At 43.6% G+C, this 22,132-nt stretch overlaps 1 protein-coding gene across 4 annotated transcripts in view; it reads left to right on the top strand.

The window, feature by feature from the left end:
* Positions 1–22,132, top strand: part of APBA1 (amyloid beta precursor protein binding family A member 1) — a 188,004-nt gene that overhangs the window by 129,703 nt on the left and 36,169 nt on the right. For all 4 annotated transcript variants that reach the window (XM_081067513.1, XM_081067515.1, XM_081067512.1 and 1 more), the window contains exon 3: positions 19,045–19,140. In XM_081067513.1, coding sequence (XP_080923639.1) covers positions 19,045–19,140 — 96 coding nt within the window. The remainder of the gene's footprint in view (positions 1–19,044; positions 19,141–22,132) is intronic.

Here is a 22,132-nt window from a genome sequence, read left to right as displayed (position 1 = left end):
TAATGTGTGTGTCTCAGCAAGGAAGAGGATGTGTGCAGCCTTTAGAATGCAAACACCGAATATTGGTTAACCAAAAATTGTAATGTTGAGAGGATAAGGGAACATATAGTATAAAAGTGATAAATCCTAATCTTTTATAGTAGAAGCCAAGAAATAATGTCTAAACTGAAAAAATCAAGGTGAGGCAGTATTAAACACACTATTTGTGAGTATCAAAGTAAATGCCAGAAGAAATGCTAAAAGACTTAGGAGTGGGACCATGGAGTGGGGAAAAGGACCTCGGGGTTTGCCCTAAGCCATACAGTATTGTTGGACTTTAAAAACTATATTCATGTATTTATTTACCTTAAATGAAAAATATAAAAGAGTTGGAACCATTATTCAGAGATCACTCACTGTACAAAGGGATCCTTTCATTGTTACTGTCTGTTGAAAAAATAGAAAAAGGCAAACTTCTGTATAGTATGTATACAATTTATAGGAAATGACTGCTATATTAACTATGCTATTAGGTTGGTGCAAAAGTAATTGTGGTTTAAAAGGTGAAAAATAATTGCAAACACTGCAATTACTTTTCAACCTAATAGATAGTAAGATAAATGTTCCAAGTTTTTCATTTTAATTTCATGCTGTGTTTGCCTATGTATTAAGCACACACACTTCCATTCGGCTTACACTACATGCATAGGAGTGAAGAAGTAAAAAGCAGGTCACGGTGGGGGCTGAACCACTCAAGTTGAAGAACCCTAATTGTTAAGTGGATTTGCTCCTTGACAATGAAAAACCTGAAGTATTCAGGAGCTGTGGGCTTGATAATGGGCTAGAGTTTGGAAATCACTGAACCTGTGTGGGAGGAATATCAGGAAGAATACTAATAAGTGCAATGGGAGTGATGCTTGCTGAGATCAGATGTGATACATTCATTTTTCCTCAGGTTTGTATACTTATTTAGGTTCATTGTTTTTTTACTTTAAAAATGAAATGTTTTCAAGATAACTTCCTGTACATTTAATGGCCAATTCTGCAACTTAGGATCAGCAATAAATTTCCATATCGCTGCCAATGGGGAGTAATGCTCAACAGAAGAGAATTTAGTTGTCAACAACAACAACAACAAAAAAAATGAACCATTTTTCTATGAACTGCGAGGACTTAATGTAACCAGGGTAACTTTTTAAAAATGTAATGATCTTATTGTTACAACTTCAAAAGGGAAAGGCTCGACCTTGAGTCCCTATGAGAGAACAAATAATTCATTTGAGTCATGAGAAAACAAAAGGAGGTAGGAGAATGTGTGCTTTTTGCTCTCTCCTCCTGGATTTAAAGTATTATCTCTGGTTATTGTAGCTCACCTTTAGGGTTTCACCTGTCAGTCCAGCTCCAGGAAGACACTGTTCGCGGGGCCGGACAGGTGTCTGCCCACTGACATCAGACCATTGCCGTGTTGGACTCACCAGAGCAAACTTGTCCGGTCATCTCCACAGCAGAAGGCAAGGGCTGCAATTACTTCGTGCTCATGGCGTGAAAGGCAGTGATGGGAAAGACTGCTTATTTTTAACTCCCAGGCTTCAATTTTTTCTCTTTACCTGACTCCACTCCCAAAGGGAATCTTTCTCAGCTTTTTAATGGATTGTCTCACTAGTCAGTGTATGTCTGAAACTGTGCCAAGTAGTGACAGGACGAGCTGCAGGGAAGAAAATGGACGATTTAGTCAGAGAGAATTTTGTTATACTTTTCAGATAGAAACGCAGCATGTTGGACCGCCATTTGGATGTCTGACATGCTTGCTTAATAAGTTGGAGCTCAAGACACTTCCCAGAAGTCTTTTGGAAAATTGTGTCAGCTTCCCGCAACTGTGCACTCTGGACATTTTCTATGATAAGTGGACTGGGGTTGTATAGGGGAGGAAGGGAAGGTGCAGGGAGAGGAACAGATATCTCCTAGATAATTGAATTCCATATGTAACCCAATTAAATTCTGGGCTCAAGTAGTCCTGGGGAATTATGAAATGTGATTTATCTATGAACATCATCTTCAAAATGAGAACTACTTCCATTGCAAATGTAACTTGGCAATATATTCTTAATACAAAAATATAGTTTCTCAGTGCACTTTCTTTGAAACACAGTTTTCACTGACCACTTTCTTGAGAGCAGCAATAGGGTGTTGTTTTATTTCCACAAAGGCCACCTCACTCTCCTGAAGAGGCCCACTGGCAGTTTCTCTCTCCTGCTTTTCCCTATATTGGGAAACAGACTCTCAACTGTCTGGTGGGCATGCCTGGTTGACCTCTTTAGTTGATCAGACCCTGCCAGTGGGATGCTTGGGAATGGGTCAAAGGCAGTTTGGAGTTGGCCTCGGTATTTTGACCTCGGTTTCCCAGATGGAATGGCTGAAAATAACTAGGTTATGTGACCCTGGGGCTTTGACCTTCCAGTCACTGTCTGGCACATGTCACAGAGCTTTAGAGGGCAAATCATCCTGGATGTCTAACGGCCTTTGTCTTGGGCAAGACAAGGAGATACCCTCAGTAAGTAATTCCCTTGTATAAATTCCAGGTATGATGAGGCAACCCCACTGAACGGAGACCATCTGGCTCCTGTGACATGTAAGGAGCACCACGCCCCCTTACACACATTGGCTTACTCATTGACCTTGTACTTACAAATTCAAAATATACTTCTATGTATCCAGACTTGCCTCCATACTACACTTCTTACGACACTGGCTGTGACATCTCCACCCAGATCACATCTATGCAGTACAGTCAGGGCCAGGCTTTAAATAGACAGATTCCAGGAATCCGGACTTCCTGATTAGCATCTCTGGAGGTTGGGTCTTGGTCTCAGTATTTCTGAGGCCTACACAAATTTGGTAACCACCGACTTAAACTGTGGGCTACAGTTTAACACTTGATTCTTTACCATCGTATTATCTATCTTGTCTCACATGTATTAATCTATTGCCTCTGTAATTCACTGTCAAGTCTTTTGAAGGCATAGGGTCCTATCCTCCTCTGTATCACACAGAGTGGATGCTCAGCAAGTATTCATTATATGTAAACATTTGCCCTACAGCTGACCTGCTGCAGTTACCTTGAGTGGCTCACCTGCTTTCTTCCTCAGCTTGGGTTTCCTCATCAGTAAAATGAGTTATTAGATTTATCTTCTGGGATGACTATGGGAGAAAATGGCTTTGCAGATAATTGCATTCTCTATGGAAATGTAAAATAAGAATCACAAGTTTGGTGTATTAGTTGCTTCAGTAGGTCAAAGCTCACTTAACATTTAGGGTTTGGTCAACAGCAAACTGAATTAGGGGGAGTTGGCCATTAGCACCCTTTCCTCACCTTCTCGAGTCTTACCCCTCCCCCCCCCAGCTCAGATCCCTTCCATGCTTTCACTGTGCTAATGGCCAATCCTGGTCACACACTCCAAAATGACCCAAGGTTTCCACTTCCACCTTAAACAGCAGTATATTGTCAGCCTTTCTCTCCAGCACTGGTTTGATTAAATCAAATACAACTGATATTTAGTGATAATGGCAACACGCATGACCCCCTTCAGATAATATTTACCTTTTATTGGCAACTCCTTTTCCAAAGACCAATTGGAAAAAGTATTTTGAGGCAGGAAACTGGTTCAGCACTAACACTTCTTAGTCACAAACCAGCCACTCACTTGCTGAGAAGGAGGTATTGTCGAAACCCTGGGAAGTGAGGGCCTGATGTTCACACCTGCCCTGATCATGTGCACTTTTGTGCCCACCATTTAAAACAAAACAAAACAAAACAAAACAAAACAAAAAACCGATGTAAAGGACGGAGGAGCTCCCTGGCTTTATCTGGGCCTCGATTTTCTTGACGTCACCTCCTCCCTGTCCTCTCTCCCTTTTTCCCTGCCCTGAATTCAGCATGAGCCCACATGTTTTGTTTTTTGTTGTTTTTACTGTTGCTAGGATACTTTTGATCGAGGTCAAATGCACATGCTAATTCATTAAGGCTTGTTAGCAGCATCTTAACCTTTTGACCTTCTGGTTGTGTTGTCAAGCTTACAAGGACAAGTAAAAAGAACATTTTACTGCTGGAGGGTTGTTTTCATGAGATTCCTGTGAAGGTATTCTGAAAGGAGAGGTTTTCTCTTGCTGATCCACACCTTCTCAGGAAGTTCTGGCCAGCCATAGTTTTTCCAGGATCTGCATAGCAAAGGATGGAGTTGAAATGGGTCTGAAGTCCAACAGGCAGACTTTAGGATAAATTTGTGTTCTGTTGGGGCCTGATTTCCCTAAGTGGATCAATTCCTAGCTGGAATGTGATGTATTCTTGGCGTGTGTGTGTGTGTGTGTGTGTGTGTGTGTGTCGTGGGGGGGGGGCAGTTAGGATAGTTAGTTCCCTTCTGTGTCCTCTAATGGCCTGAAAAGGACTAGACCTCATGCGTCCTTATCTCAGATTCTCCTCTTGGTCTGCAGTGGAAGAATGGACATCCCAGTATTGGCTCTGAAACCAACTTTATTCTCTTAGATGGTTCAGACTGTTTAGAAAAAGGTTGGCTGGCAGACCCTCCAGGTCAACATCCCAGAAGCTTATCCAGAAGCATCACCTTTGAACCAAAGGATCTGCTGTCAGGACAGCAAAAATGGGCCCCCGTGTATGTCGCCAAGCAGACCTCAAAACCTGATAGGACACCTCTCCTTAGACAAGTGAATGCTATCAAAGGAATAACATGCTGTTCTCAGCCATCCGCCATGCAAAGTGCCATAAAGTGATCAGGTTGAGTTGTTATCATTGTTCCCCTGGCAACACTCTTCGGTTTAATCGAGCACCAGATTCATACAGGACGTTGTCTATGAACAAGAAATAGGGCCTAGTCACAAAGCTGTGCTGTTTGTCATTTTGTCAGTGAACCAGAGGAAATGGTGACTACTGTCTTTAGTCACAAATTGAAAGCCTATCTCATGATTTATCATCTACTCATTCAACAAATATTCTCAAGTTCCTCCTACAGATCAGGCACTGTGCCCAACGTGATATAGTAGCAGCTGGGACACAGGCGGTGGCTAAAATGGACGCAGGCCCTGCCTGTGGACTTTATGATCAACTCTAGTTAGTCCTTTGTCAAACCCTCAGCCAGACCGCCACGCTGCCTCTGCTTTTGAGGCTTTCATCTGAAGCCTTATTTGGTGTTTCAGCTATAGCTATCTACTGCTGCATAACAAATTGCCCAGAACTTAGTGGCATAAAACAAAACACATTGATTTTCTCACAGTTTCTGTGGTCAAGAATCTGGCATAGCTTAGCTGGCCTTCTGCTCTAGGGTCTCTCAGAGACTGCAGAAATCAAGGTGTCAGCGGCCTTTGGTCATCTTAAGGCTCAATTGGGGAAAGAACTACCAAGAACATGTGCTTTGTTGCAGGATTCAGCTCCTCACGGGCTGTTGAACTAAGAGTCCCAGTTCCCAACTTCCTATTGGTCACAGGTATCCTCAGTTCTGCCACATGGGCACTCTCCCACATGGCAGCTTGCTTAATAAATTATGCAACCCAAGAAGGCCATAGAGTCCGATAGCAAGATGGAGGTCAGCCACTCACAGCCACTCAGCAAGGTGGAGGGCATCGCATCACCCTTGCTGAGAATAAGGCATGAGCCTACACTCCCTCCATAGGTAGGGGATTACATGAGGGTCTGAATATCGGGAAGTGGGGATCACTGGGGGCCATCTGAGAAGTCTACCTAACATGTTTGGTGTCTGTCATTACCTTGTGCCAGCAAAGAGCTGCTGGGCTGAAAACCTCGGGACACAGCTGCTGCTGGCCATGTGTGTCCTCCCCAGCTGGCCTTGTCAGCCACTCCCAACTTCTAGGCTGCATATATTTTGTTGTCTAGCTGAGAAAAGGCAGATCTGCAGATTCTGAAATGACCAACAGACTGAAGCCAGGGGAATGAGCCAGCACAGAGGTGAGGCAGGCGGCTATGTCAGAGAAAGCTGGGGCTCCGGAGGGCCTGTGAAAATGGGAAAGAGGAGGGATTGTCCTGAAGGAACAAGTATGTCCACGTGGATTTTTCATAAGTAGAAGGATTTTCGCTTTATTCACAAGGGACTGCCAGTGTCCAAAGAATTTGTTGTAAAGACTCCTTTGTAAGTTAAGGCAGAGGTTTTCAACCAGTGTGCTGATAACCCCCCTGAATTTGGGGAATAGGGGTGACCTGGGCCGCTGGGAATTTGCCTTCAATCCCAGCAACTTCATCTGGGGCTCCAGAGCTTTTCCAGTTGACCCAGTATGTGGTACGAACATTATCATTTCTTTATGTGCCATGATGCACAGAAGGTTGAGAGGCAGAATTAAGGGGTCTTGCTGGTGTGGAGAGAACAGGCCTTGAGGCTGGCTGACATCTCGGTGCCTTGGTTTCTCCCTCGGGGGTGGAGTGTGGATCCAATTCTTTTTCCTCCCATCTCAACCACCTCCTTGCTGCGGGTCAAGTTTTCCATCACAGGTATTATCCATTATTGATGGGGCATGGAGAAGGTAGTGGTGAATAATTAAGCAGGTTTCAGGTGCAAATTGAACATTAAAGGGAAGGAAAGAGTGAAAATAATAGAGCCAGGAAAAGAATTTTGAATTCTGTCACTCCACGATATGTAGACACCTTCTGTAACTTTCCAGAAGGCCCAATAGGTTGTTTTTTTGTTTTGTTTGTTTGGGTTTTGGTAGTCTAGTGATTTTAAATCTTAGGTGTGATGGTGTTTCTCTGGTTAATAATGGAAAAAATTACAAGCTTTCCACGGCAGCCATGAAGATTCTCATGGCTTCAGCCTGTCCTAAGTAGTTCATGGATGCAAACCAATTTAAGAGAGATAGTTGGGGGAAATGAATTCGCCCATGAGTCGGAGAGAACTAAATGGTAGGGGGTGTTCAATATGGATACTGGAGAAGCAACACCCAGAGATTTTCTATCTTTTAAATAATCAATGGAAAGAAGAAAGTGTGTTTTAAGAGATGCCCTGGGAGATAAATTAGGAAGAAATACCTCCTATACTGCTCACCATTTTGAAAGGGGCTTTTCTGAACAGGGGCATCCGACTGACGAGGATTTCAGTTGGTGCGATCCGACTGCCAGCAAGAGTGGTCAGAAGCGCTGGCAGCAGAAAGGAGGGAGAGGGAAGTGCCCGCGGACACCCTCCATCTGACTCTGTTTTCCAGTCTGGCCTACAGAGTTGTCCACAGCATAGGAAACTGTCCACTAGCGTGCAGGAATTTTCCATCTGTAGGTTGTTCAGGTCTTTTGTTTCTCTTTTTTCTACCTTATGACCCTTCCACAACTTGCTAACTAAACAGGAGGCCTCAGACAGAGACCTGTCAGCACACCTGATAAAGGGTATGGTGAGAAAGGAGGCTGACGCCATCCATCAGGATACGTCTCTTGGCAGTTCTGTGCCTCTCATCTTTCATGCTTCCGCTTCCTTCCCCGTTGCCGTGGATCTTTAAGAGATAGTTTGGCTCTGGGAGGCCGCTGTCCCCCCTGTCTTCTTCCTTCAGAACCACCCTGCCTGCCTCTGTTTCCATGAGCGCCCTCCAGCCCAATTCCACCCGTATTTGTCTTGGCATTCCTCTAGTCTGCTGAGGACCAGAAGATATGGTCCAGCTCTTGAACCCAGTTTGGGTTCAATTATCTCTTGGTTTGGGTCATACCATTCTGGCCCCAGGGGCAGCTTTCTTTTCTGTATTTGTGTAGCTGGTTTGCTGTATCCCCCTTATTCAGATTGCAGTGCAAGGATGTCAGCACACCTGAAGAGACAGTGAAGGGCCACTTCCAGCAGCCCGTGTCCCCAGAAGCCCAGGCCTTGGCTGACCACAATGTTCTCTAAACTCGCAACCTGTGCTCAGGTGCATTCCGACACAGGTCTTCAGAGAGCCTCTTCCCCCAGTTCCCGCCCCTTCCTTCCACATAAGCTGGGTGCTTTTTTCACAGGTTCTATAAACATAGCAGGGTTTAGAGCGCGTGAGAGTTTCTGGTAGCACCTCAGAACCGAGTTTATTTTCCCCAGAAATAGTAGGCATCGCCGCCAGGAGAGGTAGATGTTTCTTTTCAGAAACATCAGGTGATGCTTCTCGACCAGTGATCCACGACTTCCCCGGGCCGTGCAGGCACCAAGGCATTAATGCTGATGGGTCAGATGCCCTGGGAGGTGGGCACAGCTCTTGTTACAACAAGTTGCATTATTGACTGGGGCATCTAACACCCCTGGAAACAAGCCACCAGACAGACACTGCGGTCAGGAGTTAGCCTCAGCTCCCAAGTGGATGCCCCAGAGCTGGCCCTGCTGCCCCCAGAGCACCTGTAAAGATGGAGAATTTTTGGATGTACCAATTTGAGTGTCATGACGACGAGGTAGGTGGATCCTCAGGCTTCACTGCTTTGTTTCTGCATTTCTTCTCCTAGTCCTATCCGACTGTAAGTTGTCTGTCCTCTGTGTTTCCCATGATAGCAGCACTAAGTGAGCAGAGCGGGAATAGATGAGGAGAGTGAACAGTACCCAAGGTGGGAGAAAGGTAATCAGGTTTGCCTGTTGCTGGGAAGTCCCAGATGACCTGCAGAGAGAAAAGGCCGCTTGATCACTTGGAAAGATGCTGTGTGCTTTGCTTTCTCTCCGGCAACGTTGTGTTCTCATTCGCTGGGTTCTAATAAATGAGTTACTTTGGGCACTGGAGCCTCTAATTTCTTGCTCCGTGATGTATCTTTTGCTTCCATGGTGCTCATGAAAATGAATGGAAATTAGTAGCTTGCACATGAGGAACTGCTCTGCTAGTAAATGAGGTAATGGGCATAAGGTATACTGTCCAGTGCCTGGCCCAGAGAAAGCCCTCCTGAAATGGTGGCTCTTTTTCTGAGCTGGTAATGTGTTATTACAGCAAATAGTTTTGCATCTCTTCACACAAACTAAAATTACTTCTTTTAGTTTGGTATTTCTTTCTGCTCACTGGTCTCAGATTAGGTGGCCTGGGAATAAAAGTACAAGAAGACCATCAAGGGTTGAAAGGACCTAGACGGGGAAATGAATAACACGTTCCCTCGTTTGTCCATCACAAGTTATAATGCCTTTCAATTAAGTACTGTCAGGCTGTTTCAAAAGGGAAAAGATAACCTCTGTTTATAGATCAGCTTTGTTAGAGGATAAATTATCTCACCTTATAATGATGACTCTGATTCATAATTAACTCATCTTTTTTTTTCTTTGAGAACATGGCTTCAGAAGTTTAGAGCCCTTTTGATGGTGACAAAATGAATTATTTTTGTGGCCACCTCCAACAATAAAAGCACCCCTCGGTTGTAAGATACCCTGTTTGGTATTAATCTAATCTGTTATAAATGTGTATATGAAATACTGTATTAGTCCCAGGCGATTATCATTTTCATGACATAATTATGCCACCGCTATGCCTGTGCTCACTTTCCGACTTCGCCACTTTAAGGAAATACAAATGTGCTTTCATAATACAGTTTGAATTGAGAGTGAATAATTATGAATCTCTTAACCAGTTTCAATCTTCAGAAGCACAGATACATCTTGGAGCAAGAAAAAAAACTAATCGTCTCCTTTTTAAAAAAATAATTCTAAGGTGAAATAAGGTGAATTTAAAACAATTTCCTCATTTAGATCAATGAGGAAAACAATACATTTATTTAAGAAATGGGATAAAGCTAGTCAAACTAACCTGCATAGTGAAAAACTGTCTGAGGACAGTAGACCGAGAGAAGCCCCACCCAGTCCCTGAAATGGTTTACCAGAAGAGCTAGTGAGCCAGTGCAGTGGCCGGCCCTTGCTAACCACGCCTTGGAAATTTCATATGGAGAAGGGCCTGGAACCAGAATGTTCAGGCTGAAAAGGAACTGAATGACCACGTGTTTCATTATAGCCTATAGGAAATGCCATCTTTGAGAACACTTGTCCCTGTGTGTGTCCACCGTACTTTTCTAATCATACAAGGACACATGATTTGCCAGCAATGTCTGTCAAAGAATGGAGGCAGACCATGATCAAGAACCAGTGGAGATTCCTGAGCTACACGGGGGTACAAATATCCCCATGAGCACATAAGTGCACTGCTACGTGTGTTCAGGACCTATACGGGTAATAAACCCGTTTCCTTTTTCCTCTGCTACAGAAGGATTGGTGCCATGCAGCCTTCTATGTAGTCAACACATGTATGGAACTCCTGTTGTCTATGTTTTGGGGAGCCCTGTATTAAGCACTTGGAGAAGAAAACATGAACATTAATACCAAATCCTGCTTTTAGTGGTGCTTGTTAAAATATAATTAAAATGTATTGTAAATAGTGTATAGTATTTTGAGATTTTTTTAATGATATGCAAGGGGAAAATTGATGCATCATAAGAATAGCACAGATAAAATACAAGCAATTCTCGTAGGAGATGGATTCCTATCACCTAAGAATTGGGAAGACTGAACGAAAGAAGTAATATTTGAAATGGGCTTTTGAGGGCTTGTGGACATGTGGCATTCAAAAGAGCATAAACAGAGGCACTGAGCAGCCCCCACATGTGGTGTACAGGGAATAGAAAGTAGATCGGTTTGGCTTGACAATAGAGAGTAAGAATTAGAAGGGGAAATGGTAAAGAAACTAAGGCCTCGTGTTGCAGTGTCTTAAGTGCCAAGGTAAAGAGTCTAGGATTTATTCTGTAAGCAAAAAGGAGCCAATAATGTTTTTGAATAGAGGAGTGACTTGCTCAGAGATTGTTAAAACTGTGTTTAAAAATGAGAGTTAATAGGTACTTAAATGAGAAGTCTCTAGATGTCAGTTTGGCCTGCTGTAATCAAACAGATTAGACTAGGTGGTTTAAACAGCAGAAGTTGATTTCTCCCAGTTCTGGAGCCAGTCTGAGATGAGGACGCCAGCACAATCGGCTTCTGATGAGGACTCTCCGCCTGGTTTGCAGACGGCCGTCTCTTCTTGCTTTGTCCTCACGTGGCAGAGAGGAGAGAGAGAGGAAGCAGCTTCTCTCAAGTCTCTTCCTTTAAGGATCCGAATCCTGTCATGAAGTCTCCATCCTCTTAACCTAATTACCTCCGAAGGCCTCACCTCCTAATACCATCCCACTGAAGTTAGGGTTTCAACATAGGAATTTGAGGGGAACGCTAACATGCAGTCCATAACACAGGCGAGTCAGGTTCATGAGGTGCTTGGGTTTCATGTGGTATGTTGGCTGTTTGGTGACTTTATAAAAATTAAACAACAGAACAAAAAAACCACTTTATTCAGATTTTGTGAGTTGTTCCATATAGGTGAAATTACTATAAATAGATTTGGTAAAACTGTAGTTTTTAAAGAATTATTTTCTCCTACACTTTGTCGCAGTAAAAGTTTTAGCACTGAATTTCCTTGGAGGAAAGGGACCAACTTGTACTGGGACTCATCAAGGTTGGCTAGAGCCAGCTGGGGTCTTTCACCAGGTGTCCGAAACAGTGGCATATCTTGGTGTGTCATGGTCATGCATGAGCCATGCGCTCCATGAACACTGTATAATGCACATGCACCTGGCTCTCTCTTGTAAATCGCTCACCGTACGGCGTCACTCACCACTCATCTTCCAAAATGCTGTCTGGAGTGGCAGACAGTGGACATGCCCGTAACTGCACACAACCATTGCATATACTGCCCTGTCTTACCTACTGATGAGCTGTTCTTACCAATGTACCCGTCGGAGTCTTGAGGCTTATAAATGCGTTTAGAGTCTTTGTGGTATAATCTTGTAGAGCCTTTTTTTGTGCTTTTTAATTTTAAACATGAATAAAATTTTAGTAAGGAAGGAACCAAGAAGATGAGACAACGAAAACATCCCCATGGGTGTGAGTTGTTGTGAGCACCCCCCATTGGGGAGAAATCCTTTTTGTAACTGTTGGGCTCTTGAAAGGCTTATGAGATATCAGATGAGAACTTTGTGCATGCCCAGGCGCTGAGCTGACACCCTCTGTGCATTGCCACTAATTAACCCTCACGACAACCCCAGGAGGTGGGTAGCAACTGGTTTCCCTAGTTCTCAGTAGGATCAGAGCCATGAGTGGTAGAGCCAGAATTAAGACTCACTGGCCAGAAGCTGGGGCTTGAGCACTTGCCCGCTTCGCTATCCTGAAGCCTAAGTTAAGTTGTACTCGTTCTGCCACAACATAAAATTAAAACATCAAAGTCCTTTTCAAAGGAGAAATGTAACTTGTGTTCCCTGTGATCACACACACTATGCTTTGGAAAATGGATCCTAATATACCATTATAGGTATATTATATTAGGTATATATATATATACCTATATTATAGGTATATATATAAATACACCAGTATTTATATACTGGTGTATTTGAAGACCAGACCCAGTGTCTTAGGCATTGATAGATTTTTTTACTTCCACCAACCAACAGGCTTTGTTCCAGGGCCTTCTGAGTCCTGGGTCTTGTGGCAGGACAAGCTTCTGTGTCTCCGCTACTGGAACTCTGTCCTGCCCCAGCCAAAGCAGGTACATGTCTCTCCCCGCCCCTCCCACCCCCGCCTGTTATGGCAGCCGTCACGTCACATTTTAACCACAGGGGGCAGGAGTGTTCTAAAGAATTACCCCATAAGTGTACTTTCAAAACGCTAATGTAAAATTAATTCATTTAAAATTTCAAAACAAGTCAAAGCAAGTATGGGGAAGAGGGGACTTGATGAGAACTTTACCTTGAAAACTAATCCTACAAATTATAAGCGTTAGCTTAGTTTATCTGTTGACTAAAAACATGTAGGTTATAACTATACACGAATTCTTAGAACAGAGTATTGATTTACAGAGTTGTAATTTTTTTTAAGTCATTCAATCACACAATAGAGTAGCCTTCTTCAGTTCCCATGTAACTTTTCCAGCATGTTCAGAAAGGATCCTTTCAACCATGCAGAGGACCAGTTCAGCAAAAATACCTAAGAGCTGACTCAGTTTTCCCCAGGGCCTCTCTTAATCATTTGATATTCCAGTCATGCTTTTTTGAAGCACCTCGAACATTCCGTTTTTCTCTTCTTAATTGTTAACTGACATAACCCCACCAGCTCTTCGATTATCTGTAGCTGGTTTGAGCAGTTCTTCAATTTCGCCCTCTTCAACTTTACAAAATTCTGCCTTATATTTATTTTGACAGTACTTGCACTTAAACTCTTCAGTGCCTTTGCTCTTTGGGGCAGGGGTTGCTTTGCCTCCTGATGCCAGATGGTCCCAACAGTCAACAGAGACCAGCTGCCAAAGCGTGGACCAGGGAGATGCTGGTGTTTGGGGGTGACTGCTATCATGGAGACTATCACTGTGAGCAGTTGGCACCGTAGGGGCTGTTTTCGTGTTACTGTGACTTGCTTTCCTCAGGGACTCAGACAGTGACCACTGCTTACAGAGGACACCTTCCGTGTGTTTATAGGTCTCTCTCCTTGATGGACCAGAAGCGTCTCGAGCACAGGCAGGGATGTGGGCTTCCTCAGGCACTGTCAGCACTTTTACTTAAATGAATGAATGAATGACTCAGGTAGAACTCATGATTTCATGTCTTTTGACTAGCATTCCTCCAGAGGTCTCTTAAGATCTCGGTACACCTCCCCAAGTCACAGCTTTGCTCTCTGTCCGTAGGCCTCTCTGAAAAGAACATTGTCCACTTGGGAAGAGCTAGGGGTCCCTTTACATCTAGTTTTGGGGTGTTCTTATTATCATGCCATCAACTTTTCCAGATTGTAATCTCTTCATGCAGATATCCACTGTTGAAAGAGAATTAGGGGAAAGAGCGAGAAAGTAATACCTGAGTCCCTTAATCCTGTATCTCTTCCAGTTCAGCTCAGAAATAGCTAGGAAGAGCCTTGATTAGGCTTCTTCAGTAAGGACCACAGGACCATGACTCACAAAGAAAACACCTCTGGGGAGTGTAAGCACTGCTTGTCACCAAGTGGGCTCCCGTGAGGAGCCCTGCCCTGTTCTTCAGCTCATCCTTGCTTCCTTGTAGAGCTGTGTTTATACCTCCCTGCTTCTGTTTCCAGTACTTTCCCCCTTCCCTGCCCCATCCTACTTCATGAATACTGCACTTTCAGGATTCAGCTGAAGCCATCTCCTTCCCAGTGAAAAATCGCCTGGTACACACCCCTCCCCTCTTGCAGAATCCATCCTTCCCAACCCTGTGTCCCCACTTACAGATTAATATCATGGCCACCTGCCAGAGCCCTGCCTTCACATATCTGCTTCCTCCCATTGTCTGGAAAGGGATGGAAGACAGGACCGCAGCGTCTCTTTCCTCTGTTTCCTGACCCAGTGTTAGGAACACAGGTAGGCAGTGAAATGTCTGCAGAAGGAATAAATGAATAATAGTTATTCATGTGCTGCTCTTCTCCTCTGCAAGCATAGCCTGAAAATTCCTTCAGCTATTTGTCTCTCTCACCACTACCATCAGCAATACGGTATTTGCCCCCAGGAGGTGGTTAGTCAGAATTTAAATGAAAGATTGGCTCTCTCTTTGGACCCTGTAGCATCATTAGGCCACCTCTGACCTAAGAATGGGACTGTCCATCTCTTGTTCTGGCATTGAAGCATTCAAGTCTTCAGGATGAGAGCTCTGCTTTTTGTAACCCCAGACCTGTTACTGTAAGTTGAGATCATAGTTTGGGAGAATCTGCTAGAAAACCGTCTGCAGAAGACAAGTTGTTGAGCTCAAGGAGACCTCCTGTAATTACCCAGAACAGGGAGTTGTTGAGTCATCTTTGAACACTCCCTCTGTCATCTCCCTGTTTGGCACTTACCTTTGTGAATTTCTAAGCCCTCATGTGCTTCCCACTGTTGGTCTTATTTGCCTAAAGTTGAATATTGATCTGTTAACCCAGAAGGCATGAGACTCCAGTCACAGATATATGTAATAATAATTTTTAGTTTTGTATCATATCTCACTGGGTAAATTTTGCCTCCAATTCATTCTTTGAAAGTAAAAAATGTTTTCCAATGTCTGGTTTTCTCTCCACTTTTGAGAGTAACAAGGCAGAAGTTGGAGGTAAGAGGCAAAGGGCTTTCAAAGTAGGTGTTTGAGAAGAGCTGATACTAGCACCTTTGTTTAGGCCTCATGGAGGCTGCATCTGCTCAAAAGGCATTTTTCCACCTTGACTTGGTCAACAGTGGTGTGGTCAGCAGTAAGCTTGTGCTCTGTGGGGTCCTCTCTCATGCTGGGGCCACTTTCTGCTTCAAAAGAGTTTGTTGGAGCTAAGGTCAGGATCTTCACAAGCAAAGACCATTTCTCTAATTCAAAATGCAGATTTCACATTCTCCATGTAACAGTGTAGGAGCGCTATATCAAAAAAGGCTTCCCATTGACCACTAAAATATAAGGACAGAGAGTAGTGGTTGATCTGTTTTCGGTGCATGGCGAAGCTGGAAACTACATTGAAATCATTTATTTAGTAAACATTAACTGAGTGCCTACTGTTTATGGGACCCAAGCCTGGGTACTTGGATTACAAAGATGAATAAGAGAAGATCCCTCCCAAAGAGCTCTTGGGGGAGGGCAGACATACACAGAAACAAATCATTACAAAGCCTGGAATATGCCATCAGGAGAGAATGTACCATGAACAGAGTAAGAAAGCTTCAGCAAGATGTGGGCTTTTCAATTATGCATTGAATATAGGAGAAAATGAGGGAGAACTTTCTGGGTGGAGGTAATTAACTGCACACACAACTGGAAGGAAACATGAATGAACTCATTTGCATGCAGAAGGCTAGAGCATCCATTGTCTGAGGGGAAGTGGGCGCTGATAAAGGTTGGTGTGGGCCCCCCGAGAGCCTCAGTAGAGCAGTGCTCAGTGCAGTCACATTTGTGTCTCTTCTCCAGTGTTCCATGATGGGTGCCCAGCACTGGTCACTTAGCCTACTGTAGGGTCTGACCTGCCTCTTTCATATCCCAGCCCACTGTGTGCATAACCTGTCTTCTCACATCATCCTGAGATGATCTGGTGCCCATGGCATTGCAAAGAATCAATTTTTAGAAGATTTGCAACAGAAAATAGACAAAGAAATAGGAACTGTGGGACTCTTGGGAGGGTTGTTGTTTTTTAAATTTTTTTTTAATTATTGGGGAATATTGGGGAGCAGTGTGTTTCTCCACGGCCCATCAGCTCCAAGTCGTTGTCCTTCAGTCTAGTTGTGGAGGACGCAGCTCAGCTCCAAGTCCAGTCATCGTTTTCAATCTTTAGTTGCAGGGGGCGCAGCCCACCATCCCATGCGGGAATCGAACTGGCAACCTTGTTGAGAGCTCAGCTTGTGCTCTAACCATGTGAGCCATCCGGCCGCCCCTCTGGCAGCTCATTGCCTTCAGTCTAGTTGTGGAGGGCGCAGCTCACAGTGGCCCATGTGGGGATTGAACCGGCAATCCTGTTGTTCAGAGCCCTCTAACCAACTGAGCCATCTGGCCACGCAGGGTGGTTGTTTTTTTTTAATGACGTTGTTACACCACCTTCAAACCAAATAATTAAAGAAAAAACAGCCATATAGCTTCCCCAGGGACTAGACCTTTACAATCTTTGTGACAGAGAAAATTACTTGGAGGAAAAATAGATGTGAATATCTAAGGAAGCTCTTCAAATTTGAAAAACTGGGACATTTAAAGGCATCAAATTCTCATGAAGACTTTACTACATTAATTTTGAGTAAGCCAAACAGAGAGCTAACTCTGCAAGTACCCACCAGCTCTCTTGGATGTTAAATGGAAAATTCTGTGTTATTTTTAAAGGCATGCAGGGCTATTTTCTTGTATCCGGAGGTTGAGGAGCCTGGTCTACTTTACATCTGCTGTTACCCATCCTCTTGGATTTACTGCAGAGCGACTGATTTCTGCATGTGAACATTTTAGAGGCTCAGTGCTCCTCACCTGCCCGCTCAGAATCAGGCACATGGGCTCATGGGAAACAAATCCAGGCCCCACAGCAATAGGTTGGAACCATAACGTCTCCATGGGAAGAATATCACATTGCACCACATCCTCTTTCCATTCATTTGGTGTCGCTTGTGTTTCCTGTAATTCAGACTTTTTGAGAAAGATTTTTTTTTAAGATTTCACATACTGCTCACTGAGGTCCCTCTTGTACATTAACATGTCCCCTCCCCTCCTCAGCACCACTGCTTTGTGTAACATTCTTCCTTTCCACACAGGTATTTTACTGACGTCTCTGTACCTCACCTTCCCCAAGGGGGCCAGTCCCATGAGGTCAGATGAGATGCAAGTAACCATTCGTGTTATTTTGATTGTTTTGCTAACCTCCCCTCACTCACATCCCCACACTTCCTCAGAGAATAGATCCTTGTGTGGGTTCTGTTTTATGTCCACTATCAAACATCACCAACAAACTGTGAAGCAGTCCGTTCTGACTCTCAGAGAACCGTCGCTGTAGAATTCTTAAGCATCCCTGTGAATCACCTGAAGAGTCCCTCTGTCTCCCAAGGTTTCAGGCGCATACAGAAATGTTCAAGTATTGGCTGACAAAGGTTTTCAGAGCCTGGCTTAGTCCCATCCCTCTGCCTGCTTGTTTGCTCTCATCATTGATTCAGCAAGTATTTATGAAGCACGGGCTATGTGTCAGGCACTGGCCTGGGATGTCATATTTCCAGTAAGGCCTGTCTGTGCAAGGAGCCTGAACCTATCACCTGAGGTAGTAGCACCCCTGATGGGAACCATACACCCCGAAACTATTTTCATGTCTTATTTTTTTTCATTAAAGATTTTCTTGATTTTTAAATTATCGTCAAGATATAATATTACTATATTTTAGGTATATAACATAGTGATTCAACATTTATATACCTTATGAAGTGATCACCACAATAAGTGTAGTAGCCATCTGTCACCATACATAGTTATTGCGATATTATTGATTACATTCCCTGTACATTACATCCCCATGACTTACTTTATAACTGGCAATTTGTACTTCTCAATTCCCTTCCCCTTTTCCACCCATCTTCCCACCCTCATCCCCTCTGGCAACCATCATTTTGCTCTCTGTAACTTTGAGTTTGTTTTATTTGTTAATTTATTTTGTTCTTTAGATTCCACATATAAGTGAAATCATACAGTATTTGTCCTTCTCTGTCTGACTTATTTCACTTAGCATAATACTCTCTAGGTCCATCTATGTCATTGCAAATAGCAAGATTTAATTCTTTTTTATGGCTGAGTAATATTCTATTGTATAAATGTACCATGTCTTCTTTATCCAGTCGTCTATTGATGGGCACTTAGGTTGCTGCCATATCTTGGCTGTCATAAATAGTGCTACAGTGAACATGGTGGTGCATATATCTTTTAGAATTAGTGGTTTTGTTTTCTTTGGATTAATACCCAGAAGTAGAATTGCTTTAAATATATCATTTAACAAGGAATGTTTGAACTTTTCTGAGAAGGTAATGTTTGGATGCTGTCGTTTCTCTGAATTTTTCAGTTACCTGTGGATTAAATCAGACAAGATATTTAAAATCTGAACTGACTAGGAAAATACAAGTGGTGTGGTTTCCAATCACTCAGGTCAATCCAAGCTACCTCATTAAAAATATGTGCTGTAATTTCTTCTTTCCCATTCAAATGGGAAAGTAGGTGATTTTATGACATTTATTATCCAAAGTCTTTGTATCTTTAAGTAAGAAACAAATTTAAGAGCACCAACATTTGTGAATCACCATAATTTTTATCCAGAGCTTTAAGTTTGACATTCAACTTTTACTATATATAAATTAAATTGCTATATGTTGGCTTAAGGGGTGGGGAACCGTGCTCCAAGTGCTCCTTTGAAAACATGGCAGAAATTTCAAAGCCAGCTTGACAAGCTGGAGCATTCTCGGATGTGTAGTTGGCAGCTCTTTTCCGGGGCAGTTTTCTCCGCTCTGAAATATGTCTTCAGTTCTGTACCGTGTTCTCCTCTCTCCCCCATCCCTGTCCGCAGGCTGGGTGCTCACCTGTCCCCCAGGTTCTCACTGTGTTATCCCCTTGCTATGTTCCAGTCTCCATCGCCCGGCAGTTCCTCGCCCCTGGGCGCAGAGTCTTCGAGTACACCCCTCCACCCCAGTGACCCCGCAGAAGCCTCCACGAACAAAGAGGTAGGTGGGATGCCGTTTTGTTTCAAAAGCCCATTTTCTTCCGTTCTAATTCTGGCTTGTACTCTCTCCAGCCTCCCACAGAGCTTCTGTCCCAAAGCACCCTGGGCAGACCAGTTCTGTTTCCTCCTGTCCAGTGTGCAATTCGATGATGAAAGCCGCCACATCCAATTTGGGAGCCAGTAGCCACAGGGTTCTATGTTAATTAGTAAATACAATGAAAAAGTCACTTCCTCCGGCCTACACACCATATTCCAACTGCTCAGTAGCCACATGTGACTGGTAACTGTATTGGACGGGGAGATGACAGAACGTTTCCACCCGTACAGAAAGTTCTCTTGGACAGTGCAGGCCATTAGACATCAAACACGGTGTAGCTGCATCCTGCCTCATGGTGTTAGGAGCCTCGGGTACCGTGGATGTACAGTGGCTATGTGGTTTGGGAAATGGGATTTTCAAATACCCATTTATTTCAGGCCCCAGTGAAATATCTTTCATGAGGACAGGGTGACCACTTGTCCTGGTTTACCTGCAGTGCTTCCAGTTGACACCTGTTGTCCAACAACACAACTGATAAGCACCCCTTCTCTCGAAAGCAACGCTGTCCAGAGAACAGACCGCAGCAATGGGAAAGTTCTACTTCTGTACTGTCCTTTGTGGTGCCCACCAGCCATGTGTGGCGACTAGGTAGCCCTTGACATGTGGTTGGTGGGACCACAGACCTGACATTTTCATTTTATTCAGTTTCAGTTCACTTCAGCAGCCACGTGCAGCAAAGAGCTCCTGGACAGTATGGCCCTAACGTGTCCCTTTGGACAGCAAATCATAGTATCGCCCTACTGAGGGAGGCCAGACTGAGCTCTGGCCGATAAAATTTAAGCAAGAAGATGCTGCTTGCTCCCCCTGAGGTTTCTAGGGCTAAACAGGGCAGGTATTTTTCCCTGAGGGGAGGCCCTGCCTTCTCCAGCACTGTCATCTTTTTACACCCAGCTAACTGCCACCCCCATCTCTTTATGAACCAGCATCAGGTAGATAGTGACCTGTGTCATGATCTCTGTGTGGGCGCAGCTTGCTGTAAATGTGTAAATGCTCCCTAATCACCAGTGAGGATATGCATTAGGGCGGTAAACCGCATAATGAATGATTGTCTCACTTTCCCTCCTCTTGCTAATAATTTTTATGTGAAGTGCAATGGAAGGAAGAAAGCAATCTCCATTTTAACCTGAGTGGCAGCTCACTTTTAATGGGAGCTTTAGTTAAGACTTACCTTTAAAGTATCACTGAATACACATACATTCACCATTAAATATTCATGCAAGGGAGACGTGTATTTTTTTTAATAATCTGTTCCTATTAAGCCAAACAAACATAAAGAGACTTTCTCTGAAACAACACCATTAGAATTTAGATTTGAAATGTACTTTGGTCTTCCTCTGGGCTTGATCCTCAGACCCCAAGCCACAGAAACAGGCCTAATGGAGTCACAGTTTCTGCTGCCCCTGCATTCCCCAGCTTTGCCTTATACTTTATTCACAGTACGAGGTGAGAACAAATAGCAAGAAGAAAAGAATGGCGTCCACCGTGATAATAACAGGAATGAGACTGACCATTTCTTGAGCATATACAGTGTGTAGGCACTGGGCCAAACAAATCACAGATAGTATCTCATTTAATCCTTAAAATAATTTTGTGAGGCGGGAACTATTGTCCTCATGTGTTAGTTGAGGAAGCTGAGAGATTGAATCACTTACCTGACATGAGGAAGCTGAGAGGTTGAATCACTTACCTGAGGTCCCAGGGCTCACAACTGGGTGGGCGAAGATTTGAATCCAGAGCACATGTGGTGGGCCCAGGCTCTTAACCCCAGGCTCTGCTGTGCTCGGGGTGAAACGTGCTTGCAGGTCACATACTGCATGGACAAGGTAGCTTGTGTTTCATCATTCCAGTTGTCAGGCCTACCGGGTTCTGCGCATGGTTTGTGTGTCCTCCTAGAAAATCCCAAAGGTTTTGGCCTTTATCTTCTTCACTGTGGCTTTATTAATTTTTGAATGTTAAGTATCAACTAATATTCATCTCTGCCCACATGTGAGAAAACAAAAGGCTAATCAGACATCTGAATGTTCAACATTCGATTATTCATCAGATATAATAAGCAAGGCAAATTTGTTAGTTTCTCAGGTCCTGCAGGACTTGGCACATGTCTCTGCATATCCTTAGGAATAATGATGAAATCCTCTTTGTGTGCAATAATTAGAGATTCTTTCATTTCACAAAACTCTTTAAAAAAATAAAATTACTACTCCAGAGGCTAAAGAAAGCCAGTTGTGAGCTCATGAATAGAGAGTAAGTGAATGTACCAAATGCCTTCCATTGTGGTTCTAAATGAAACGGCAATTTTTAGAGCATTAAACTGAAGTAATTCTTCTGTAGCTTCTGCTAAAATCTGGACACTGTCCTTGAGATTAGCATTCAGAAAAATGTCCTAATAGCCCAAGGAAATATGAATAGGTTTCTTGGGTTTACCTGGAGGCTTAACCATTTTGATTAAACAAAGTAAACCCTTATTACCCCAGGCCCCTAGCAGCTGAGGACAAAGACAGAGATGGTTGGGGGATAATAATTTTAAAATCTTTGGCCTTATGAAGAAGCTAGCGTCCGTCTGCATATCCTGAAGTTATAGATTGTTTTTCTTTAAACCAACCAGAATTAGACAGACTTGGCTGTTGGCACTCAACTGGGCCTGTCTTCTTGCTTGGGTAAATAGAAAGTAAAATTAATGGAAAGTACTGCTGAAATTGGAGTTCTCTCCTATCCGCATATCTTGGCTTTCACGTGGTGTGCATTTTCCCATGAATTCATTAACAGCCAATAATCTTTTATTCCTGGTGGACTTGTGTCTTTATTTCCTTTAAAAGTGATCCTTTCTGAAACTAGAAACCCGCCCTCTTTGGTGTGAGGAACCATTTCATCCCAATGAACACATCGGCAGCAGGTT

The sequence above is a fragment of the Rhinolophus hipposideros genome (assembly GCF_964194185.1).
Source record: "Rhinolophus hipposideros genome assembly, chromosome: 11".
Taxonomy (NCBI): Eukaryota; Metazoa; Chordata; class Mammalia; order Chiroptera; family Rhinolophidae; genus Rhinolophus; species Rhinolophus hipposideros.
The sequence above is the reverse complement of the archived record's forward strand: the minus strand, read 5'-3'. Positions and strand labels throughout refer to the sequence as shown.